General features: G+C 40.7%; 2 protein-coding genes across 2 annotated transcripts; both read right to left on the minus strand.

The window, feature by feature from the left end:
• Positions 1–13,763: 13,763 nt before the first annotated feature.
• LOC128712077 (protein quiver) lies at positions 13,764–19,896 on the minus strand. The gene is made up of 4 exons (XM_053806972.1): positions 19,863–19,896; positions 17,867–17,920; positions 15,373–15,519; positions 13,764–14,005 (listed from the first exon to the last, which is right to left on the minus strand). Exons 1-4 carry the CDS (start codon positions 19,894–19,896, stop codon positions 13,764–13,766), a joined length of 477 nt encoding a protein of 158 aa, XP_053662947.1.
• Positions 19,897–24,390: 4,494 nt separating this feature from the next.
• LOC128715145 (uncharacterized) lies at positions 24,391–26,091 on the minus strand. Its single transcript, XM_053810025.1, has one exon. It carries the CDS (start codon positions 26,089–26,091, stop codon positions 24,391–24,393), a length of 1,701 nt encoding a protein of 566 aa, XP_053666000.1.
• Positions 26,092–27,403: the final 1,312 nt, after the last annotated feature.

Consider the following 27,403-nt stretch of genomic DNA (forward strand, 5'->3'; position numbering starts at 1 on the left):
TGGTAAAAGTAGAAGGAAAAAACGTTAAAGCGTATGAGAATGTGGAAGAAAAAGTATCGCGCGCGCGCTTGAGCTTAGGTAAAGAAACAGTCGAAACAGGTGCAAAGCTCATTAGAGTATGACTAGTGGAAAGTGGGTTTGAAAGAAAAGAGTTTTTCGTTTCTATGTTGTTGCTTTCGATTAGCTTAGCACTATGAAAAAAAACATACACATTTTCACTTACGCCAAGTCCGTCATTTACGATAGTTTGTCTTTTTCCTCTGTTTGCTGAAATATTGATGCTTTCAGTCGTTTGAAATTATCGTTGGTTTCGCGAGTCATTAAAACACTTAAAAGTGAAGAGATAAGTATTGTGTTATTGTGTGCAGTGGAAAAAAAATTAGACCGCCAATCAGTTGCGAATCGTAAAGTGGTCTTTTTTTCGAAGCGATATTCTCGATTCATTAAAGTGATAAAGTATTGCTGACAGGGCCAAAATAAATAATTTATTTAAAATTTGCCCCATATGTAGCTATTTTAGTTCGTTACGTTACACTCTAGATGACGCTAATGTATTTTTACCCGTTGTTTGATTAAGAGAGGACATGAAAAGACAAGCTCTCTTAAACTTTGAGAATGATAAAAAAGTTTAAAATAGAATTAAACCACAGACTTCGTCGAATTTTACGCAACGAAACCAGTTATGTTCAGTTAAACAGTTAATAAACTAAATACGTTCGCAAGAATTTTTGCAACATTGGAACATTATCCAACGTACTTTGAATACTGGCTGCTGTACTTATCGGGCGATAAAGTTTTGTTTGTGTGGATGTGTGTTTGATTTGTCCTCTGGCAACTAAACGTAAACGTAAAAGAAAACACCGAAATAGTCAGACAAAGAAGGAGAGAGGAGACATACGGGAAGTGTTTGTTTCTTGCTGTATTATTGTTTTTTACCATAAAAGTGTTTCTATTCGAGGCACGACATCGACACGGAAATACTTCTAGTACTGTAAAATAGATGTACGGTTTCGATACACAAAACGAAACGAAAAAGTGAAACAGAAAACAGTAAGTAAACATACACTCAAGCACAAATTTGATGTTGAAACTTTCATTTGCTTTTGCGGAGTAGCTTGTAAATTGGTTCTGTACGTGTGTATGTGTGTGCGTGTGTGGTTTAGTAAGTTTGTCACCATTCATCCATTATGGGCTGGGAAAACAAAATGGCTCACTAATTGTAAGAGCCAGCGACAAGCATAAACTTTTTATCCAAGAGGAAACAGAAACGTAAAGCCACAGCGATGTCTCGTTGATGGTTGCATTGTAAAAACGGAAGAGATAAATAAAATAGAAACATGGCACTAATTAATTGTTGGTGAAACAAAAGCAACCTTTCCATCCATCTTTCCAATCGGTGATTGGTGGTTTGGGAACATACAGAAACAATTTCATTTTGCACGGTTCTTTCCGCAACACACATCCTTCAGATTGCGGCAAAACTTTTATTGGCTTTCCCGCTGCCCAATGGCCGATGCACGGTTTATGAGAGTAGTATTTTTCTGCCACTATAATAATGGTGAAATGGGATTCAGTTCACCTGTTCACTGAGGATGCATTTCGGGGAGGGATAAACAGGGTAAGAAACATTAATTTATTTATCGTTACGCCATCACTGTTCCTGCTCCTGCACTGTTGTCACATCTTTTTTTTTTTAACAAATTGTTTCTTCACGTTCGTTTCCTTATAGCAGCTTACCCTAACGCTTCTATCTCTGCTGTGTTGTGTGTTTATCTGTTATTGGTTTACTTTCGGGCACCATTTTCTATTCCCCTAGTTTGCAGGTGTTAGTCAACCGTTAAAGCTCCGACAGCGTGATAAATAGTCAAAGGTAGAAACACGTGTCTTTTTTTTTTTGGTTAAAAACGAGAGAAAGAGAGAATTGTTCAACGCGATCGCGCCATGCAAGCAGGTTTTAGCGCGGCGTCTCAGCTTAATCGAATTGTCTAGAAATATGATTTCGTTATCGTATTAGCTTTTATGTTTAATCAAAATTGTGTATTTCTGTGTGTTTGTTTTTAATATTACTGTACGTGTTTCTCTGCTTGTTTTTTTTTGTATTTTCCTTTGCTTTTTTTGTCTCCTGATCGCGTGCGTGCAACTGTTCCTCGGGATAATGCAAGGAAAGCAAGTTGAGCTTTGAGTTTTTTCGGCTCGGGTTTTATTTTTTTTTTATGATATATCAGTTTATATACTAACGTAATACTAGCCTTATAAGAGCTCTGTTTTTACCTCCGGTTTGCGTTCTATCGCGTGGAAGTTATTTTAAAACCCCTCTGCTACGAGATGTCACTCGTGTTCCGTTCGCATTTCCTCACTATAAAAATATTCAACAGAATTAAACTATTTTCCAGCAACTAGAACCGTGGACAGTGGACCTGGAAGGAATAAATGATAATTTTGCACACACAATTTCATCCTTTCGCCACTGTTAACGTTACCCGAATGAGCGAAGGAAAATAACCTATCTTGCTGGTCTATGCACGGAACCGAAACAAATGGTCTATTACTAATAATGTAAAATTATTTACAAAACCATCTATCTCTCGTTTATGTATCCTTTATATAGTAATAGCGGGTGGGAAACAAAGGTTCATTATAATGTACTAAGCATTGCCTATAAGTAACTGCTGCTATTTCTGCCATTCTTTAACTTGGAAGCCTAAAAGTGAATTTAAAAAGGGTTTCGTAAAACATTCTTCTGTTATGATTCTGTTTCCTAATGTTTTAATAACATAATTTTCACCTCATTTTCTAGTTCCGTTTTTGCTGGATTTCCTTCTTCAACAGTTAAATATTAAAAAAAAATTGACCACATTAGTATTGACACTACAAATAAAAATTGACCAAGTAGATCGCTCGTGTGTGTGCATTAGAGTGTGAAGAGTTTTAGCTACGATCGAAATGTTTTGTTACTTTCCTCCTGTTTCATTTCGCACACTTAGCAGCTCTGCGGTCAAGTTTCATTACCTTCAACTGTCCTGCTGTATACTTATTCACCGCATCGAACAATAGTTTCATTCAGCTTAGCTCGGTCACGTGTGTGATGGGGATGGCGCTTTGCAGGAAACGTTCACGTTCGCCGCCGTAAATGGGAAGCTTTGGTTTAAAGTATTAGTTTTTCACGGTAGATCATTCCTGTGTCTATGAGAAAAAATATCGTAGCATTGGCTTTCATACGTGCGTAGCGCAGCAGAAAGCACAGTTCCATCCACAGTTGCGTTCGTCCTAGCTCGTGACAACTATGGCCTGCTTGGTTTTATGTTTAAACATAATTGATTTACTATTTTGTAAGCAACTCTGCGCAACGCAGCTTAGCCCACCGTCTCTAATCAAACACGTCCAAGCGTGTCGACGTGTTTGCCAAAACGAGCGCAAACGAACGCAGATTGTTGGTTGGATTGCTGTTTCTTTTTCCTTTTTTGCGTCTATGTGATCCATCGGAGCCAAAACATTTAATTTGGCATCGTTTTGTGAGAAAAATATGTGTTTCGTTAAGTGCGCCAATCATGAGCGCGCCGTTACTGCTGCTGGTTTTGTTGAGGGGAGTTGTTTTTTTTTTTCTCTGTAGTTCCATGTTTCAGTTCGATTCGATTCATGTCGCGACCGGTAGTATGTCTTTCAATTGTAGCTCACCACGTTCAAGGCTGCCACCCAATGCGGCACGGAAGCTGACTCACGAGTGCCACGAGTTGTATGCCCACACTCACCCAATCTGGTAATGCAATTAGTTTTCAAACGTTGAATGGTTTTTTTTTGTTCCTTTCGTCTTCATTGCCGTTCAGTTTCGTGCTCATCTCATTCTATTCAGTTTTTATATTACCCTTACATGTCGTTTTTAAAATTCATGTACTAGCCTACAATCACAGTCTCGGTTATACGGTTACACTTCGTTCATTCTTTCGAACAGCAACAAAAAAAAAACCATTCCTTGAGAATATTCGCCCATAGACTCATTCGCTAACGTTCTGCTACGGACAATTTACTTCAGTGTGCGAGGATAAAGAAGTGTAAGGTGGAAAATTACATTCTGCACGTACTGTCCTTCTGCGGAACAGGAAAAAAAAAACACGCGTACGAACAACATGTAATGAAAGCAGGAAATGGGAAGCTTCCGTGAAGGAAATTGATTTCTGTTTGCTTTCCCTTTTTTTGTGACCTCTTTTGTCTGTCCGTTGAAAGAACGCAATGTGTAAGGTTTCTTTAACTACATTTGCCGCTGAAGAAGTTGTACTTAAAGTGACCACTGAGGTCTCTTTTCGATATGTATTGCAAGCGTAGACATAAAGATATTTTGTTATGGGTTTAAAACATTTTTAGTTCAAAATTGAGTTGAAATTAAAAAATAATATCAATTATACGTTTTTGTTTAGGTTCAATGACGCTTAAAGTCTAACGAATCGTTCATAACTTTCTACAAAGAGGAATTAGAAGTCAAAAGTACGTGAGTTTTTCGCGGACATAGCGCTGCTGTCACAATATGACCACAATACACACACATACTGGGATGGAACTCTCCATCACGCTGGTAGTGCTTAGAATGGTACTTATGGTAAGAACAGCTTTGCAAATCCGCACATAAAACGGAACGGTGCGGCAAGAACATTTCTCGCATTCTTTGCACGGTAGCGGTTATAATTCTTTCATCTTGCCCTTTTCTGCGTTTAATGAGCTGCTGAAATAGAACTTTCGTTACGCGGGTCAGAATACAATGTAGCGTGCAAAGACTGTGGTACAATTAACTGTGAGCGGAGCCAGAACATATCGGAGCGTCCAATTGACCCAGTTCGGATGATTCGATACGGAAACGTGACCTGTGCCTGGTTGTGTTACGGGCTTTGGTCGATATTCATATTTTATGCCGTGCATCTTAGCACTAGCTAACAAATTCTCCCGGTGGAAACGTACGTTCTCTTTGCGATGCATGAATTATTTCCGATGGAGACGCCTGGTCTTGAGTCAAATTCAACGGAGACGCCTTGTACTCCATTCAAACTTAATGGAGACGCCCGGTATCCCAACGAACCTTAATGGAGACGCCTGGTGTTTTGTGAAATGGTAAATATTGAAACGTTTTTTTTTTCAGTTACCAAACTATGTATAATTTCAAATAAAGAAACCGAACAGAAGAACAATGAGCGAATGAGACTTTGCGCAAATGGCTACAACATTATGCATTAGAATTGAGTGATTGTATGGTCGTGCACTAGTGGGTGTCAGCCTCCGGCATTTGACATTTCATTTCCGAAGATTGTTGAACGATGTTATCTTTGCGAAACAATAAAAAAGTTCCAACGGCAGAGGTAACCTTTCGAAGGCCGGTCGGTTATGTACTTCCAGGCAATATGCTAAGGGTGAAAGGTCATCCTCCGATACATTCCTTCGTGTACCATCATAGATAACCTTCAAATACACCCTTTGCGCCTGAAAATGGTGTTGATAAAACAGCAAAATATCGACATAAATTGCCATCAATTGAATTATATGGGGTATTTTGCTTTACAGAGGCTACCATTATGCTGCGCAAACAGGGCTAAAGGCACGTTTGGGATTGGAAAGGAGAAAAATCATCCTGGCAGCCAATGGTTTTGCCCGGCATGTATTCGAAAGGGTTTTTATTTTGTTATTTTTTTGTTAGTATCTTTGGAGCTGGAAAAAGGGGGAGTAATGTAAAAACGGTATGTGAGTGTGCGTAATGTTTGTAGAATGCAAATGGTACGGTTTGTGGTCGTTGAGCTCGCTACAAAAAGTGGTAGGAAACGTACACAACAAAAACAAAAATGCAAAAAGGACTGAAGAAGGGCAAAACAGAATAATTGGCCCCTTTTGTACCGTGAGCTTCAGTGGAGCTTCCCAAAAGGTACGCCATCGGACGCTTAATAAATCATAAGTCAACAAGTACAAGGGGAGAAATGAGAGCGAGAGAAATAAAATGTACAACGCACAATACACCGACACCGAAGCATTGGAGGTAAGAAAACACTGATAAGAAAATAATGAAAGATAAAACATTGACCTAAGCTCGCGTACATGTTTTGATTCCATCGGCACAACCAACGAGAGGAAAAACGAGAGTACATAAGAAAAGAAAAAGGACAAAGGACACGATTGCGATGAAACTCTATGTTTGTACAACAATACGGAAAAAAGGGAAAATTGTTGTATGCAGTAAAACATATAACCAATAACAGCACGTGCAGATAACACATAAGACATTTCAACTATATTAACAGTAAACAAACACACATAACAAAAGCACACACATGAAAACACATTCAGCCCAGTTGAACAAAGCGAGTAGTGGTAGAAAATAGAAAGATATTCACACTATCAAACAGAAGGCTTGTATTGTACAGATTACATAATGTGCACATTCAAACAAAATGAAGCTAAAGTTGACAATAGTAAAACTAAACGAAAACAAAGCGAAGTTTAAACGTAAGCCTACGAGATTAAATTGGCAAATTGATTCGTTTTTTTTTCTGTTTTCAGCAGAAGCCTAATAATAACAAAAGCACGACAGTTCGGTATGATCGCGGAAAGCATGCAATATTTCAGCTTTTTATTTGGTAAGTTTGGTTTTTGTTTTTCTAAGTACACTGTTTTGTTCCTTGGCCTTGTTATGGCACTGTCGTTGTTCTACCGTCGTCGGAGTTTCGTGCATTTTGTTCGGATACATGTTTCGACTTTGGTTTAAATGGCTGTTTATTTTGTTGTACTTTCTTGTTGGTATTTCCACTTTTTTAAGTTTGTCAGAAAGTGTGTTTAGATAGTTTGCTAGAAAGCAATTTACCTCGTAACGTACCCAGTAAAGCGTTTCAAAGCGTTCAAATGCTCTGTTTGCTTTTTTTGTTTTGCTATGTGAGAGTAAGTGTTTGTAAGCGTTGAGCCAAAACGACTCCATTGGCCGAGAAAGCGAGAAAAGCACGAAAAGAATGTGTGTGTTGGTGGATATGAAGGAAGATGGAAAATAATAGGCTAATTTAATGGGTATTAGGCGAAACGCTTTCATCAGAAGAATAGCCTCCGTTGTGGGTTTGTTAAGCTTATTATTATTTGTTTTTAATAATAAATTCTCCTTAAAAAAAGGAACATAACAAAGGAAAGCATGGAATAAGAAACGGTTTGCATTTCTTTTTTCTATTTTTTCCGACAACATTATTTCGCTTTGCCTTAGGGTTTGTTGTTGTTTGGTTTTGCTTCTAAAAATATGCAATTAAAATGGTGTAAAAGGCTTGCCAGGCACAGATTCTGCCGCCCAATTAACGTCGGGATGCACCCTTTGTCAGTTGATGGGGGTGGGAAATAGAAATAATCAGCACACAAAACCCGTAATCCAAAGTTAAATATAGCTGCATTTATTATTGATCATACGCTAAGTTACGTGTTCCGTTCACACGCTTCGTCTTCTTGTTTTTGTGTTTCGTTTGGTATTCTTTTTCCTGTTTTCTTGCATGTTTCACTGCACTTATGCTGTCTGCCATTTGTTTATACTTTTGTTGTGTGTTGGTGAGTATGTGTAGGTTGTTTGAGTTTGATTTTTGGTAACTTTATCTAAATTTTCTTCCTGTTGCACACACACAAACTGTACAGGATTATTGGGTTTTTGTTTTGTTGATTTACGGCTCGTTAGTGGATTGTTTTTAGGTTTTTTGTGTGTTTCCATATCTCCTCGCAAAAGTATCATCCAAAATAATCTAATCCTGACGCATGCTGCTGCTCTCCATCGGTGCTTCTTGTTTCTTTTTTTTGTTCCTAATATGCCCCTGCGCTTAATTAACGATACTCAAAAAATGTCAAAAAACTTGTATAAGTATTTTATATATCGTTTCTATTTGTTTAAATTTTTCCTTGCACCACCAAATGCTACAAATCCATTTCTGTTTGGTTGCATAGTTAGTTTCCGATTTTGGGTTTAATAGTTCGTTTTTTTGCAATTTTTCAACATTATTAACAAGTTTCTGTTTTTCTTTTCTAAACCAAGCTGTAACTACACATACTCAACATAACGATACAATTGGTAGACCGATCTGCTTTTTTGCCTAAATCTTTAATTTTCTTTTTCTATCGCGAATACTTAAAAAAAGCTCATTAAAGAGCCATACCGCTCGGCTGGATGGAACCACATTACACTCGGCGCAAGTAAAGCGAGTTTTGTTTTTTTTGCAATCAACAATGTAATTGTATAAAACGTACGTGCGAAAACAGAAGCATATTAAGGGTAGAATCTACTCTACTTTCACTCTCAGTTTACGTTCTCATAATCTTTTTATCAGTATGCCTGGTTTTGTGTGGGGCTGAAGCACCCTTGTTCGCACGAACACAGTCGACCTCTCCCCGTCGAGGATAGCACAAAGACTCACACCGATATACGATCCATTTCAATAAATTATCCTGCTGTTTGCACACTTTTTGTCAAAGGGAAGAGAAGGTTTTGTTTCTTACCAAGGGGAGGATATCTGCACCTTTTTTATGGCTGATAGATGATTTACATACTACACTAGATGAGCTTTTAAACTCCTTGCTCTTGTTACTTCCCAACGCCGGAACACTGGTAGAAAATTACATTCAAATGTTTAAGTACGTTCTTTCTATGTGTAGAATGTGTTTTACTGAGCTTGTGTGTTTGTCCATGTTACAAATGAGCGCTTCTTCTTGGTGTGGCATAAACTTTACTCTAATGATGATGTTTGAATATTTTGGTCCTTTTCTTAGAATAAATAACAATTACTGTGATGCAAATTGGCGATGGAGTACTAAGAAGAGTGTTAGCATCAAAAGCCAACAAGACTCAAAATGGCCTGAGTTGAATATGCTGAACTCCGTAAAGTTACAGAGCGCTCGAAAGATGTTCTTTCGATCGCAACTGCTGGCGGCAAATGTTATAACATGATTTTGTAACGAAATTTCCGTCCAATTTATTAGCGTATTTTCCAAGAAATTCGCATTAAAGCAGTACAAAACGTGGATATTCTTACAACTTCACTTGTTGGGTTAAAACAATAAGAACAACGTTCAACATCATCAGCAACACCGTACTGTTCATAAAGGCGTAAAAAGTTGGGGAAAAAGCATAACCTCATTTTCGCTAAGCTAATAATAATAGAATCGCTCATCTATTCACGTTGTTTTTGAGTGTGTTGTGTCGGTGTGTATGCGTGTCTTTTTTTTGAAAATTCTCATACAATAAGAAAAATATATCGTTCCTTCTGGGCTTTTGTATATCATACTTCACAGGTCTTTACAGGTCATTTACCTTATTGTGTTTTTTTACTTCCTTTCTATCGTAAGGATTTGCATTTTATTATTGATTTTAACACGTCAAAAAAGCTCATAAGATCCTCTCATCCGATTCTGTTTCGCACACCGTGTGACATTAATGATCGCCACCTTTCTGCCTGTTGCAGTGCGTTACGGTGAGCTATTTTAATCTATTATTTATTTGCAACCCCCGACCTAGAGGATTTCTATTTTCACACACAATTTTCAATTTTTGCCATGTTAGCACAGATTTACAGAACCATTACCTGCGATCCGGTACGTGTGAGTGAAGTAGTATTGCTATTGCTCGTGTATTTGATTGAATTCAATTGTTTGCGGAGTGTTTATTGTTCACGTTAAGGGACATACTAGTCGTTTGGTCGACATGTTGAATAAATAAAAGAAAGAAAATTCAAAATGGAACCGATCCCATTACGGTTTTTGTTTGACAACACAGATCACTGCGCTTGTGTGCTGTTTGCTCAACATTATATGCGACGAAGAACAAACAAAATAAAACCATATCTAGCTATATTCGCATTACGAATGCGAAATATATGCAGCATCATGAATAAAGATGCTGCAAGGGTTTTTAGCACAGAATGAAGCACAAAACTACGTCAATATCATAAAAAACTTGGCAATTCATTGCCCTTCTTATCGGGTTTCCAAACAACGTAACGAGTATTGGTAAGTGTGATAACAAATGAAACGCTTGATGTGTCAAACACGATCAAAAGCGATCAATAAACGCTTAGTATATGGATGTCAGTAATTAAAGCAATTTACTGTCATTTGTAAGATGAATATGACAATTTTTCATTCAAATTTAATAGTGCTTAAAATTCATACATTAATATCGTTTGGACAGAGAAACTAAAAGTTACCATTGTTGTTTATCATCCATTTGACAGTTGAGTTTGACATTAAGTAGTAAATCGAAGTAGGCGCTAGGTTTGATTCTTAAATTATACATGCTTTATAATTAAAATCACTATGCTACACGCTTCAGTACGCACACCACTTCTTACAACGCAAGGGAAATGCCTACACGTAGGCCAGCGTTCGTGTTTACACACGGGTGTAAGCGATGAAAGGGCAACAAACAAATGCTCGATGTACCGGTACCGATGACAGCGGTGCTTTAATGATTGTTTATAAAAGTGGAACTCTAAAATGAACAAACTAAAATGGCGATAGTTTTGGGCCGGGAAGATGAATCAGATGCCAGAGGTCGAATGTTCGTCTAGTATTGCTTTGCGCTGAGTGGGTGCGGGCATGGTTTCATTCTCTACACCCACCATTGTTTTTAGCACGTGGCTAGTATGGTTTGGTTCTGTTGTGCATCCAACGCTATGATTGTGTATGTGTGTGTGTAGGTGTGGGTGTGTGTACATATATAATCACAAAGTATGTATATAAATTTATGTATCTATCTATCGCACTGCATTAGCGTCCATCGTTTCGAGCATCTTTCGATTCCGGTAGCGGATGAATGTGTGTGTTTATGAGATTTGTTGTTTTTGTCTAGTTTTCATGTACACATACAACGGTTTCTTCTTCTTGGCGCTTTCAGTTTCACAATTCAGCAAACGTGGCTGTGAAAACTATTGCTGTGCTTTCGTATCAAAAACGTACTGTCTACAACTGCTCAAAAAACGAACTAAACGGCGTCTAAGGTAGCTCTCTAAGGTAATAGCAGGTGTAGAGCATAGAAAAAAACTTTATTTAACTCGGGATGCGCTATCTAAGAGAGGATGTTTTGTTGGTTGGTGTGTGTGTGTGCGGGTAAGTGTGTTTTTGTGTAGGATAAAGGAATACACTATTAAAGGCGATATTATTTGGATGATCGAACAAGATGGTCCAACTCTAGGGAAAGGTGCCAAATTCACTTACATGTAAGTGGGATAGAGTTTGAGCAAAAGGGTCGATAGGAATGTGTAAGTGGGCGGGGATTGGGAAAGGATTTGGTAAAGAATCAAGAGAAACGCGTTACTACTTTCAAAAAACAATTACAAAAAACTAAAAACAGAAACAAAAAGACAAGACAATAAAAGAGAAACTGCAGTAAACGTAGTTAAAAACGAACAAACTTTGTCAACCGTCAAACTAGTGAAAGTGAAACCAAAAAACGAAACACGAGAAAAAGATATAGTACATATCTAGGCTTTAGTAGAAAACTCGATAAATTGTTAGATAGAGAGAGAAAAAACCAGAGTTACAGTGTGAGAATGAGAACAAACGAAAACCGAATGAGTAGTGAACAGTAAAAAGATTAGTGACTTAGTGTGTTTTAGTAGAAACTCTTTCTCTATTCCTATCATGCTTCTACTAAACAGAACAAGATTTGTAAAAAGGGTTTAAAAAATAGTAAGAACTAGTTGTTATCAGTTGTAAATGTTATTTGAAGAAAAAAAACAAAACAAAAAAACATGATAAAACCAGCCACTATAAAAAAACCGAACGTCACTAGCAGCAGGTGGACGATGTAACTGGGGTTATAAGTATATACGGTATTTACAGGAGATTCATCGCCAATCAGAGCGGGGGAAAAATGTATAACTTTATACAGCGAAATAGTTCCAAACAGAGACAAAATCAAACGTGGGACGAAGTGCCAAAACAGTAACGGATCGAAGAAATGCAATGGTGCGCCATAGTCACAGGCGCGGATTAGTAACCATCTTCGCAACCAGTTTAGAATGCTTCATGCAGGGAATCTGTTTCTTTATCTCCACACTACCAGCTGGTGGACAACCATTCGTTTTGGAGCTCGATTCCCGCTTCACATCGAGGCAAATGTTCTTGCAGTGCGCGGTTAAATTGCGTGAGTGCGGAGCAATGCTGACGCAGCGAGTTTCCAATGTGGATTGCGTCTGCTTTAAGGTTCTTTTGTTCCTATCTAATGCTACTCGGTCGGAAATGTGCTCGTACATTTCCGAGCGCGTGTGTTTACATGTTTGGCGAGGTGTTTTGCAAATATGAACCTCGCACAGCGATGCACGATGCTTGGATTTGGTCGGGACGATGCGTTGTAAGATCGTCAGAGTGCAATTAAATTCCCCTTTTGTCTTGCTCACACATTGTGGCGGCCGATGATGGAGATGGTTCGGTACAATATCTTAAAGCTAGGATGCAGTACGGGAGAATATTCTTCATTGTTTTAGGAAATAGCAAAGGTTCAACTGCTCGCATTACCTACAGGCGTGTAGGTCTAATCTCTAATGAGCATGAAAATGGGTAAAGCTTTTCAGGTTATGGGAATATCGTTATGAACAACGCTAATCGTACGATATCCAGCAACCGAATATAGGAAGAGAAACAGAGAAATAGAGAAGAGATGAGACTAAAGAAGAAAAAAAACAAAACTCTAATACTACCTACTGTAAAAACAAATCAAAACGTAATAAATTGAAAAGTAGAACATATAACGTAAAATAGTTTCAGATTGTAAATCGGAGCAAAATTGATGTGGTAAAACTCACACGAGCTAACCCTGAACAAAGAATGGAGGAAAAAAAACTTCGAAATTCAACTACAAACGTTCTCTACCCAACGATCGATTCGGTGCAGCTTTGGTTGTTGTGGGGAAATGAAATTGAAAAACTTAAAAACGTTTTGTGTTTGTTTTCTACACGGATTGCACGGGAAAGAATAAACAGAAATAAACCGAACAATAGTAGCGATGGAGTGGACGTGGTTTCTTTTTTTTTGCTTTTTGGTGTGTGAGTGTGGTTTTTGGAACGCAGTGTGAAAGGAACGGTGATAGTGAAATGGGAAGATGGGCTGCCACAAGATGGCGTTCTACGTATTGAGTACCGTGTGCCGAAGGCTATGCCGAAAGAATGTGATCCATCCGTTTGATTGTTGGTTAAGGATTCTTCTCACATCACATCGAGTCTATTTTGGGGTGCTTCAAGTGGAAGTATTCTTTCTCGGCTGGTTGGGAAATTGGACCGGTGCGTAGTGGTGTTGGGGTGTCCTTAAGTCATAAGAGACATCCGACATCCCTTGTGCACACGGTGAGGGCTGTACAGGGCGCCCGGTTGAAGGACACCCGTCAAGGAGTGGAGTGATAAGTCACCCTTTTCACATTAGCCTGGCGTGGTGGCGGTACACGGTAGCTACTCGTGACGGTAACGAATAGTGACATTACATTGCGGACGTGGTGAACCGGAGATCGAACTGATATTCGGCAGGAACATATAAGAAAGAGGCGAGCGTGGTGCGCTTAAAGCGGGATAATAATACGGACGAGTACGCGAGTCTTTCATTGTTTTGCGCCGGGTATAACAGCTGTCTGCACAGGTCCGCAAAGGGTCAGGTGCTTTGGAAACGGGGCACTACCGGGACAGGGAAAAGGGAGTACGGGGAAAGAAAAAGGGAAAGCGGCCATGGACAGGTGACAGCAGCTGTCGGTTGGGGAACCGTGTGCTGTTCAACCGGAACCGACCCAACACGCTTTACCGAAAGACCCGCTGGAGGAGTTGTAGCAAGTACACGGCCAGCACGCTACCGATGCACGTGTGCACGGTGTGCCGGTGATGGTTTGCGGTGAGCAAGCTGGAGGGACTGGAGTTACACATATCTTCCTCACAGAAACACATATGGCCATTGCCAGAACTTTCCATCATACACACATGATCTACCATGAACAGATTGATCTGCAACTGTGACGTACACATCCGCCTCACGACTTCGTACGCTGTACGAACGTTAGGTGCATACATGTTTGTTTATGTGTTTGTGTGTGGGTGTGTGTGTGGATGTGTGTTTGCGTGTATGTGCGTGTTTGTGCGTTCGGCAAATGTTTGAGAAACGCACGCCAGAGCACGGGATGTGTGACGTTTGTTTGTTTGTGTACCATCATGACGGTCAATGTCAATCGTCACACGTGTACACCATTCCGTTCGATCATACAATGACGAGGAATGTAACAAAAACCGACACCATGTGTCCCCGAAAAGGCGCGAGACACGATGGTGTGTTTTGTAGTGTGCGTTAGTGTTGGTTGTTAGTTAGGTACAGTTCCAGACGATCCGAACATCGGTGGACGTTACGATCGACGGCGCGATTGTGTGTGTTTTTGGGCGTTGATTGGTTAGTTGTTTTTTTTTTTTGCATTTTGTGGTTCCGTTTATCAGTTGTGTGTGGTTCGCATCACCGGAATATATGTGTGCGCGTGGTTCATCGTTGCATCGTTGCATTCGATGAAACAATGTGGCGGGGGAGATTGCATTTTGCGGCGCGGTGGCATTTGGCGTTAGCGAATTAAATTCAAGTAAAAGTGACAAAGTGTATGGTGTGTAAGCCATTCATCGGTGGCAAATAGAAAAAAAGTAATTTATTAAATATATAAACGAGATCAATAAACGAGATCAATAAACGAGAGGGTTGGAAACATTATAATACAGAACAAGAAGAGAAAATTGTAAAAAGAATGATAATTATTTTATTGTATAAAAAAAACGATTAAAAGTTTGAAGCGAAAGTGTGAAAAATGTATAAGAACGTAAGTAAATATCAAAGTACGGCAAAACAATAAAAAAAGAGAAGAGAAAGAAATTGGGGGAAAGAGAAAAAAGAGAAATATTTGCATTAATACCTATGCTTGGTTTTGATGGTGTTTTATTGTCAAGTTGAATTAGTGAAACATGTATTATTCAGTTTGCATATATTTTCTATACTTAATTGCTACTCTATTGTACATTATCATGAAATGAAAAGTGTCTTAATACTTGGCAATGACAACTTAAATTACACAAGCGGACAACGATGAACACGTCGAAGGGAATGAGTAAATGGTACGTTTTTTTTAAACTATGAAAATTAATTTAATATTAAATGAAAAGCTTGATAAATTCGGATTAATAAGAAATAATAACATATTTTATCCATTCTGTAACAATCGTCACGGTACGAAATTGGTACGGGTAACGTATAGAACGAAGAAAACAATACACACAAACGATCGTAATTCATAACCGGTATTGGTTGGGTAATACGTTTCCGTAACTAATGTCAAGCAATGTTTCCCTGGAATGTTTCGTTGGTAGCTCGGCGTTTACTTACGTGTTCTCGAATGGCGAACCATTTTGACGCAGCATCCGTTACAGGTCATCAGCGGTGGCTGATCGCGGGGCAGGGCGGTATAATTGAAGGGATCCTTGCATCGCGCATCCGTCCAGCTATCACACTCGTAGCAGTAGATGGAACGTGCTTTAAGTTGATCGATGAAGGTGTAAAAAGATTATTAGTAAAAGTCGTCATGTACAATTCGTGCTTAAGAGGATACATAAGGATTTTGTTATAATTAAACTAAGAAGAAAAAAAACATACTCTAACATACAAATAGTTAAACAACACAATAACAATTGGAACATGGGGACGACAAAAGGGATCGCAAAGGATGACGGAGAGAGGGGCATACTTAGTTCAGTTTTAGTTGGCTGTAGAACGAAGTGCACAAACGATCTACTACGAGCTGATGCAACAGCAATTATTAAACGGTAGAATTTTTTACGGGATTATAAGTTCAACTCTCTGCAAGCATAACAGGGAAAGATGTACGGTAGTCGATGCAACAGTTATTTGTGTATAACACTCCAGCTCGCCGATAACTCCGTCACATCGTCAGCTTACAGTGCCCGGCACAATAAAAAAATATTACGTATTACGTAAAGTAATGCGAGTTGCACAATGTAAAGTTGTCAAAAATTCTGTTTAAAGGTTCCAAACTAATAACATTAATAATTTTTTTTGTAACTTTCAGTTGCAGCAGAATGTTGCACGATTCGCTGCGTTGAAACTCGTTGTATCGTTGTCTGTTTCGTTGTATCGTGCGTCTAATTATAGAATACGCGTCAGTAGCTTGGACTCTCACTCAAGTCACTACAATTGTAGAAAAAGGTCCAGGAATAAATCACTTGCGTTACCATATGACGGCTTTCGTGGAGAAGTCAATAGCATAGGAAAGTTGTTTTTTTCCTAGCATTTGCGACTTTATCGTGCAGAATGTATATATTTAAAATTTATACATAGAAAACTGGAAACATTTCTCATCTTCTAGACGAGAATTCGCAAATTTGCGAGTTTTAAAATGAAATAGTTTAGTTAGTTTGTACCACTAACTTGTAATAAATATCAAAAAGTTGTTTTCATAAATTTGTTCATAGATTACATTCGTTAGTTAATAATGTTTAAAATAAAGTGATATTCAAAAAGTCGTCAAAGGTACTGAATGCATCACGGTCAAATAAGAAATTTGACTCTTTGGTCTTAAAGTATAAACAATATTGCACTCAAATTCGGTGTGCATGCAAGAACGAAAAATCCCTACGAAAATTTGGAACTGTCCACGATCCATGATGTAAAAACATAAATAAGTCTCTGAAATCCTCCTACAAGTTGACTAACTATGAATATTTTATTAAACCAAAATGAGAGAAAACATTTTTTTTTGTCCTGCACTGTAATGTAGCCAACACCTATTGAACCTGTAACCGCTTGAAGATCGACTCTTAAGCCACTTCAAAACAGCCCCTTTCCAATGCATCGCGCTGAGAAGCAATTTCAATCAAACGCGATATCATTCCAAGTGTTTCATATTACAACTCGCACTATAAGTGTTCCACGGCTTTCCCGTATGATGATCACTTCCGAATCGTAACCCGGGGGGCCAGATTAATTCCATTTCCATTCATTGCACCCATCGATCCATCGAAAGTGGTATTTGTTTTAATTTTCTGCGTGCATACTAGCGGCGGTACGAAATCGTTCCGATTGTGGGCCGCTACCCGATTGATTGTAAACAATGAGTCTTGGCAAAGCAAAGAAGGCGCTTCGGTGGTGTAAACGATTCGGAGTTGTAGGGGGGTTGGCCAAGAAAAAGAAGACGGGCAAGACGGTCGGTTTCATAAACAAAATTCAGTGTGATAAATAAACGATTAACGAGTGTGCCGTACGATGTGACGCAGTGAGAAGATCGAAAACTACGTTCGATGCGAGCACGACGATCGAAGGAACGAGATGGCGATGAAAATTGAATTACCACCGATACAGGAATGCTGCTTCTGATGGTTTAGAAGTTGATTGAGGGATCGGAAATTGGACATGACAGAGGCCGTAGTGGTGGATGGTATTGAATCCATCCTAAGAGTGGGCGAAAGAATGCAACAAACAGACAGTGAGACGTTCTCGAAAGCAATCATCCCCGCTGTGTGTTGTGTGTTTGCAAGCCGAAGCGTGCAAAAACATCCATCACAAGAAAACCAATCCGAAAGAGGAGACGTCGTTATTGATTGATGGAAATTCATAAGTATTACGCGGAATATTGCAACACTATCCCACGGCGCACAAGATATTGATTATCTCGCTATTCTCCAAACGGGATTGAGAAATTATGAGGGATGGTTACAGTAGGTGGTACAGAAATAATGATTGAGGATAAAATACGAAAAAGAAAAACAAAACTTTTCTAATTCTTTCATCAACGCCATAATACACATTAAAGGTGATGAATGCGTTAAACTTCGGAATGCTACATTCGGTAGCCATTTGTGCTTACTTTGACACTCTGCGGAAACCTGTGGAATCCAAAACCAAAACACTCCTACCAGTGCTGTTTTGTTTTGTATTTTCGAGTTTTCCAAGTGGCAACATTATGACATTGGCGTTGTACGATGGCGTGAGAGTTTTTAAACCATTGATGGCACGTTGTTCAAAGGCAGGATGTATTTTCCAGATGGACACCGGATGCGAAGGTTTTGTTGGCGAGTTATGTGTGAGGATTTGTAGTTTTTTCGTACGATTTTATGGATTTGAAGAGAGCATGCGTTTGTTGTTGGAATGAAAAAGAGAAAAAAGAACATACATTCGGCTGTTAGTGGTTTGAAGGCAGGGTAGAAGGAGCGCCGGTCAGCCAGTCACTGGTTTGGTGAGCATTTTGTGAAAATGTGTTGCATGAGTTTTGTTGAACAAAGTTTGCGTGTGAATGGTGTGTTGAAACAAACAAACAAAAAAAACACAACCCCGGAATGGTTCGGTATTGGGCGATGATTGATGCATGCATACGTAGCAACAACCATTAGAGCGTTACATTTTGACAAAAACAAGAAGAGAGGTCACATAACACAGGCCTTTTTCCATACACTTGTGCAGTGATAGAGACATACGAAACGAAAGCAAATAACACAAAACCAACTAAACACCAGATGAAGCAATAGCAACGTAAAATTCTAACGGTCGACGATAAACAACAGCATATCATGGGACAGTTATATGTCAAACCAACAGACAAAATCAAGCAAAAACACATTGCAAACAGCTGTATGGGGATGAAGGGGCGAAACCAACCGATACGAAACCGATAACTTACATGGAAAACAATTGTCCGCAGAACATAAGTAAATGGACGAAAACAGAATCACTTAACGTTGAGAAAGAAAACGGAGTAAAGGAAACGAGAAGAGATTTACTCGTACGCGATCAACCGAACATGTTTAGTGTGCGAATATGATCATCTTTACGCAAAACGTAAGGGGGTTTAAGTTTTTTAGCTTGATATATGCCATTTTGACCTGTGATATGCGCTATTTGAAACATTACTTTAAAGCTGGAGCTGGATATCTCAAGAAGAAAGAAAAAAACAAAATAGATTTAGACTTTGGTGGGACAGGCACAAAATCTTGTATTGTGAGCTGTGTACATGGAGAAAAAAATAAAAAAAGGGTAAAAAATAGGAAATTTTAAGTGCTTTCCTCTAATTTAAGTGCCTGTAGGTATTTCATTGCATTTGATTCTACCGGTTAATTCAATGTTGTTAGTAGCAAATTACGTTCATTTTTTGTAGTTTTTTATTATCCATTAATTCCCAGAAAGGAACAAGTTTCGTAAAACTATTTTAGTCACTATTTACCCCTGACCGAAATTTAAACATTAACTTTAAATGTACTAACTTAGTTTAGCTGTAAAAAGATTCTGAAAATTAATGAACATATAATAGAATCTTTCAAACAATCGAATTCGAAAAAATTATTTTAAAAGGTTTATAGAATTAATTATATTAATTAGATTAATTGAAATAATTATAGTTGATTAAAAATAAATAATTAGTTTGACGATGAAAAACTTTATTAAGAAAATGCGGTGCCAAGTGACGTCTTACTGGGAAATTAAATATGTGTAAAAGATACACAATTAAAACAATTAAATTGGCAACAACTTTGAAGTATTTCATCAACAGTTTAGAAAGGTAATACATACAAAAACAAAAAATAACAAAAACTTCTAACACAATAAAAAGGCCCCCCTTACGTTTTGATATACAAAAACAATAAACTAGTCATTCGACTATGTGGAAAAGTCCACCAAATAGATGGAAACTTTCCAATGCCACTTGATGTACCAGGCGTCTCCATCAGACGCAGCCACGTGCTGACAATTTCCGTCTACGGCTATGAATTGTTGCGAAATGCGAATGTGTGTGTATGCACGATGAATGATGTGTTTGTGTCAGCAGTGTTGTTCGGGTGCATTACAGTAAATTTGTATGTACGACCTACCTAAAGGAATTATAACCCACTGCTTTCGATCCATTTCTATGCGTTGGTTGCAATTGAAAAATCGCCTATCCTAATAACAACGTTTTTGCGTTCGTGCAGCACTCCGGTCGCTTAATCCTTTCGCAGTGCAGACGAGATGGAACCCTTTTGTGCCGGTTCCTGGAGCAGAAAGCTCGTACCATATGATGGAAACTTAACGGGTGACCGTTAGTGGTGTGATGTTTGGCGCGGTTGAAATGCAACAGTGTGCGGCAAACCGCAGAGAGCACACTCCGTAGCGAGAGAAGGATAATATGTGTACGTGTATGTGTGTGAGTGTGTGTGTGTGTGTTGGGGATATTTCTCACGCGCGTTTCTAGTGTGCGTTTTTTGGTCGTGTATTAAGAGAAAAAAAGCAGGAGAGCAGATAGGGGAAGTGCGCTAGAAATGTAGGAAGCGCACAAGAAAAGGTTACGAAGATTCCGTTCTTCCGTGGTTTCGTTGGTGGCGTCGAGGACACGATACTGTTGACGCTGGTACTACTACTTCTGCTGCTGCTGCTGCTACTGCTGCTGCTGCTGCTTCTTTTGCTACTACTGATGGCGACATTGAGTTCCGGGCTAGGTCGACAGCAACCCTAACTGAGTCGTACCATTGTATTGGACACCGACACCCTTAAACCGAGCCACCTTATATGACTACTGCCGACGGGTCTCGACACAGTCCACTGTCACTGGTGCTGTCCCCCGGTGGACCAGATATTGATTTCAGGCGGCCCGCACTGCTGGGTTTGTGGTGCAGCTGGTGCCAACTTTTGTTTTCCCTCCACTTTTCCCCCTGCCAGCCGCTCCTACTGCTCCCACTGCTTTATGTTGCAGATAATTGATTTTTTTTTCTTTGCTCTCCACTGCCGCTTCACTCTACACTTTTACACGAATTTTTATGGCCTACTAGATTTGGGCACCGAATACACAGACACTCATACACACTTATGGATGGCTTATGCTAATGCAGATTTCACTCGTTTCATTTTTTCGGCCCTCTGTAATCGATACGACAAAAATAGTACACTTATGTAAATGGTGAGCTACGGAAAGCTGCTGAAGAATACTAAATAGATGCGACCGAAAACGGCCAGTTAGAGTAGTGTGGTGGTCTCCGATTTACACAATGCTACAGCTTATTTACAGTGCACAATCTGCTCCTAATCACCACCCCACGGATACACTTTTTAACACAGCGTTTGATCCAACTAGGCCCTAAACTATAAAGGATGGCGTTTTACACTAGAAACCCAATTTCAGCAGCACAACTGCCATGGAACCACGGACCACGGGGCTCGTAACAACCGACTCGCAGCAGCGCGACGCTCATCCGCAATGCGACATTGACAGTTTTCCGAACGGGACGGAATTTTCACGGCACCACGGGCAAGCTTTCGTGGCTGCCAAAGCGACTGCTGTCACCGGTTACCGTTTTGGCAGGCCAGCGCCGTCATCGTCGTCCACCCCCTGCGTTGCCTACGGGCTGCGCGAATTATCAAACTGTCAACTGTCAAAATCCGCACGGTGGATGGTGGAAAAAGCGTGAAGATGGGATGGAAAATTATCATATCTTTGCAGATCTTTTGATCCATGGAAGAAAAGATAACAGCACGGAACAAACCGAACCACAAATAATAGGCAATGGTAGTTAAAAGCGGGGATGATTGCGAATACGCAGGCGGCGGGTCTAAAATGAGTTCTACCTCACTGTTTCTTTTTCACTATATTGAAGATGTGTAGCTAAAAATATATATCATTTCGTCCGATCGGGCATCGCGGAAAACTGTCTGAAGAGCACTTTTCGGGCAGTCACTACCACCACTGAACGGGGAAGTTTTGCCATTTGCCTTTTTGTGAGTTAAAATGTCGCACTAAATACCACCAGACTAAGTTATTCGCTTACATTGTATACACTTCAATGGGAGTAAAGTTCCCCTTTGCACAGATGGGCAATGTTGTGCTGTTCTAAAACAGCTCAAGTCATTCCAACTGATGATGGCACACAACTGGCCCTTGCTGAGTGGCGTTCTTTCTGTTAAGGGAAAGTCAAGATCCGTGTCGACGTACGCGTCGTACGTCGTCGTTGGTCAATAATCTCTCGCTCTCAGCATTTTCGCACTCTCTCTCTCTCTCGCTCCCGGAACGTTTTGTCGCACGAGGATGCAAATTTATCTGACTACTCAATGGCCATGGTTGTCTGCATGGTTGTTGACCATCGTCGCATGTTGCTCGGCAGGCCGCATTTTCTCGGTCGTCAACGGCCGTCCTCGTAATGTTTTGCTGTGTTGGTAGTGTATACACACATCCTCTCCTCTCAATCGCAGATAGGCATTAATTGCGAAAATTATTCATGGGCCCACAATGTTTATTATAACAGGGTCATTGTACGGATTATTCAAAGAGTGAAAGCAAAATTAGATATTATTTTAAAGAACCTTGTACTTGATTGAGGTTTATTTGAAAATTGAACAAATTCTCTATGCTCTAGGGTGGAAAATTTTATAATTTACTAGAATGGTGGAGAATTTCCAGTGAGAAAATTGCTACATGAAGAGAGAACAATTGTGAGAGAATGAAAACAAACGAGATATAATATTTTGGTTTGTTGTCGTTAGATGACAGCTGGAAAACCCCAAATGGCCATTGGCCCTGTATCGGTGTAAATGTGTGCGTGTGTATTTCTTGAACTGGGAAAACGACACTGTAAATTAAACATTGAAGCAAACATTTCAAATGTTTGCAATATTATTGAAAATATTTCATTTTACCGCAATATTCCAAGGAAAATTGTGTATCTAATTTTACTTTTTTATGCTAAAACATATGCAAGTATCTTTCGCCGAAAGCCACCAATAACATTCAAAATCAAACTCAAACCCTTCTTTGGCGGAGTGATTGACGGGTTGCAATTGTTGATGCTAGGCCAATAAATCAGTCTGCTCTAAAATCTCATCCCGCAGGAGGCAAAAGCCGTAAACGAATTGAAAACAACATATTTTTACCAACCCTATTTTCCCGGTTCCAAACTTCGTCCATGTTTCAGCGTGCATGCAACAAGCAAGATCGAACGTAAGTGATCGTAAATCAGTTTTAATCGAGCAACGGTGCACGTAAATCCGGTCCGGCAATTTTAGTATAAACGTTGCATTTGTTTACGTTACGATTATTCGTTAGTTAAAACTGGTATCTTCGAAGGTACGAAGAAGGAGGAAAGTATAAGTCGGGGGAGGAGAGTAGAGGATGCTAAAAATACAATGAAAGTGCGTGGAAAGCTTTCTGTTAGGATGAAAAGTTACTTATACTAGCGCCCTCTAGTTTACGCTAGCGTGAAGTTTACTACGCACAGTAGAAATTGTGTGATGTTTACAACTTTGGGTCGATATTGCATGTGTTGCAGCCAAAATATTAATTCAGAATGAAATTTACGAAAACTGTAGCAAATACAATTAATATTGAATGCGTTTTAACCTATGTTTTTTTTATTTTTCATTAAATCTTTTTTTATGGAGACGCCTGGTGCTTTTCATAAAAATCGTATTTTTATTCATTTCCTCATCGTTTTATGGATTAATAATAAGCTAAATTTAATAAAAAAATTCTAATATGCTATAGCAAATATATACGCTACCCACTCCACTATAATTACGTATCTTATAATAATAACGGCACTGCATGCCACACAGTCTCCACGAGAGCGATGAGTAATGGACAATCCTGGCGCATCGTCATTGTTTTCGGCCGTTTTCAAATTTCAAACCAGATCAAAAGCAGAACAACGAAATGTAAACAATGTTTCGTAGATAATCAACCGGTTGCCTACCAAACATTCTTCCTACACCCCCTGTACTCTTGGCGATGCTTGGAATTCACATTCATTTCGTCATTCCTAAAATATAGCACTACGTATTTGAATATCACGGTCCCGGTAAGGGGCTGTCCCAATCGTGGATTTGGACGAAAGAAGAACATATAAAAAAAACTGGTCCAAGGGTATCGTCATCATCGGTGTCCCGGACGTTGTGCCACGTGTAAAAACACTAAGCATAGCTGACCCGAACGGAGGCGGGCACATTCTAGCCCTACCAGTTCACCCACCGTAATGCGTTTGTTCTGATTCATTCACGCCCGGCCTCGATTAGGGTAGTACAATCAAAACAAACGGCGCGTCCCGCACCGCACATACACACTCATCAATGGGGCGGGTTATTTATGGTCCTTATTCACTACCGGTTGGAGTAATTCCGATCGAGCACGAGGGGCCGGATGTGGGCACACACGTTGCGTTATGGCCGCACGTTGGTGGGTGTGGTGGCTGAGATGGAGCAAAAATAACAATCGCATCCTGCAAATGGAACGTCCGCACCGGATCGCTAGCGTACTCTATTTGCTCAGCTGCATCTGGTTTCGTTAGCGGCGATCGTTAGCACTTAGCCCAGGCGACCGCGCGTGTCATTAGCCGGCTGATGGGCAAACAAATGGACTCGGTCGGTTCACACGTCCCTCGCTCACAGTATGCGACACTCGCCCTCACCCGAACCACCGCTTCCAGTGCGCGATCGCCGAGAAAACTCCACGAGCTTCCAGTAACTGTTCTGTGCGGTCAGCGAACGATCGCTGCCTGTTAGCTGCAGCACCTCCTGGCTGTTGTAGAAATCGTATTCCGATTCCGCGCACGGGATCTGCGAGTGTAGCAGCGCTCCGCTGGCGTAATTCTGCACGCGAAAGAACTCACAACCCACCACCGGGATTAGCTTCCAGCGAAACTTCGTATTCGAAAGGCTTTCCGACTTGGGCGCAACGATTGGCAGTCCGGTGCCACTTTCGCCGAGGAATCCGTTGATGGCGCACGCCCGAATACGGAAACAGTTACCCTCCTCCAGTGGTTCAAACTCGACACGATTCTTGTCGGCAGTGTAGCGCGAAAATCCAACATCCTTCCCGATAGCGCTGAACTTTAGCAAGATGCGAGATTCGTGGCGAGATATGGTGACCGTGCTCCACAGGATCGTCACCACGACCGGAGGAAGACTTGCCTTTAGGCGTTCCAAGTCTCCACGAAGACTCGAAGTCGGAAAGCCCGCCTTCAGCATGGTCTGTTTGATGCGGTAGGCAAGCAGAAATACCTCTGGCTGATGCAGATGATCGTAATGTTCCATCTGAGCGTACAGCACACGGTAGCTGACGATGTCATGGTCGATGCGCGACAAGTGTGCCACAAACTGTAGAATGTTCTGCAGGTTCCGCACATCGCCTTCGTACGCCCGCTTGAGCAGCTCGATCAGGATCTCCTCCGCAATGTGATGGAACAGTTTGGCCAACGATGCTGTCGCTTGCGGTTTCGTCTGTATGAGCCTCACTGCGCGCTGGATGCAATCGATCAGCTCCGATCGGACAGATTCCAACCGCTCCCGGAAAACATCTTTCATTCTCGACGCCACCGACAGTTCTGGTGGTTCCTGAAGAGCATCGACCACAAACCCGTACAGGAGCAGGCTGAGTGGATGTTCGAACAATTCGCTAGATTGCTTTATCTGCTGCAGCAAGTACTCGCACCCGGTCACAAACGTTTCAGCAGAGTTTGCCTTGTTAAGCTTCCGATAGCCGGTAAGAAACAGCAGAACCTTGAGCAGATTCTTCATGTCCCGCTCGAACACTGCTTCGATGATGAGTGGCAGCTGCTGTAGCCCATTCTCAAACGAACAGTACTCGTCGTACACCTTGTCATAGTTCTCACACCGGATGTGCCCGATGCAGAGTTCCAGCTTGTGCTGGTTGCGCTGGTTCCGGAAGATGCGTATTTCACGCATCGTACGATCGAGCACACGCTGCATGGCGAGCAGGGCCGGTTCGTACTTGATCGCGTCCGTCAGAAAGTACAAACACTTGCTGTCACCCTGCGCTTCAATCTGTTTGTCCAGCTCGAACACACGGCCACCGCGCTTGTTCAGCTGTGCGTACAGATCCTTGTTGACGAGATAGATCTTGCGGAACTGGGCGAAAAGGTACTGTACCGCGCTACGCAGTTCCTCGATCTGGTACTTGCGCTCGTCGATCTCGTTGATCCACTGGAGCTCGAAGGAGAGTGAGCGGCCGTTTTCCCCCAGCCGGGACACACCTGACAGTTGCCGGATGAGCAACAGCATCCGTTCGATGGTGCTATAGATGCTGTCCAGGTCGTAGAAGGTGTCGATACGTTCAACAGTCATGGTTATTATGTTTAAAGGAAAGATCCTGAAACGAGAAAAAATAATTCTAAGGTGAATATGGTCCAGGAACAGGACAGGAGATTTGGTATATATTCTCCCTTATACTACAAAAACGTTCTTGTCCCATTCGCCGAGAAAATAGTTGCAAACTATCCGAAGGGATTCCTTAACGGGAAATCAGTTCAGGACTTCTGCATGCGGCAGTACTTCCATTTCTTCAAAAACTTCAGCAGCATCCTGTTAAGAAATCCTAACCTATGCAGGGGTGAAGTACAAATAGGTGAATGCACTATCGAAGTCGTCCAAAGTGTCACCTAGCTTGGGCCAAAGGTTACACATCGACAACAACATCGATGATGAGATACGTGACAGAGATTGCTGACTGCCAATCTCAGGCTGGTCTACAGTCGGAGGGAACTTATTTACTCAAAACAACTGTCGCGATGAATGAAACTAGAACTATATAGAACTTGTATAATTGCAGTACTCACATACGCTTCTGAGACTTGGACTTTATCCAAAACTGAGGAAACCCTCTATACCGCATTGGAGATGAAAATGCTTAAAAGGTTTTTGTTTGACAATGGAGGAGCTCCTCTACGAGCTGTTCAACGAACTCACTGCCGTACAGCGGGTTTTCTCGCCAGACTCTAGTGGGCTGGTCACATCATGAGAATGACACCGGACGAACCATCCCGTAAAGTCCTTTGGGGTCCTAATGGTCAGAGGAGGCGTGGTATTCCCAAGTTGAGATGGAGTTATGGCGTTGATGCGCCAATGCCTATTCCAGCTTTCAACATATACAAGTTCTAAGAATGTTCTGTGGTACTACTGGTGGAAGTTCTTGGTACAATATCTTGCACTAAGACAAGACATCAAACTCTCTTCCTTATAATTCAACGAAGACCTGGATGATGTCGGTTCTCTCTAAATAGTAGACTTCGGAGGTAATTTAGACATCATCTGAGAATGTCGTCATGTGATCCATAAGAGAGGAACAGAGCAAAGGCTATGATGGAGGCTCTAGCCGTTATAAAACCATGATAAGAGTCAGAATATTGGTTAATGACGCAGATCTTAAAGTTGGAGCGGAACACTTAGTACGATCGGTACTTGTGACAACATAGTTACAGGCCCCCGTGATTCTAATTTATGAGGAGTTTCTATCGGAACATGAGAGTCAAACTACGTTGCACTCTGCAACGTCCAATAGTCCTCCACAAGATCGAAACTTCTACTCGCTGCTGACATGAATATCAACTTCATTTTCGAATGCTAAAACAAAATCTGTTGAGAAATAAATATCGAATCC

The sequence above is a fragment of the Anopheles marshallii genome, chromosome 3 (assembly GCF_943734725.1).
Source record: "Anopheles marshallii chromosome 3, idAnoMarsDA_429_01, whole genome shotgun sequence".
Lineage (NCBI taxonomy): Eukaryota > Metazoa > Arthropoda > Insecta > Diptera > Culicidae > Anopheles > Anopheles marshallii.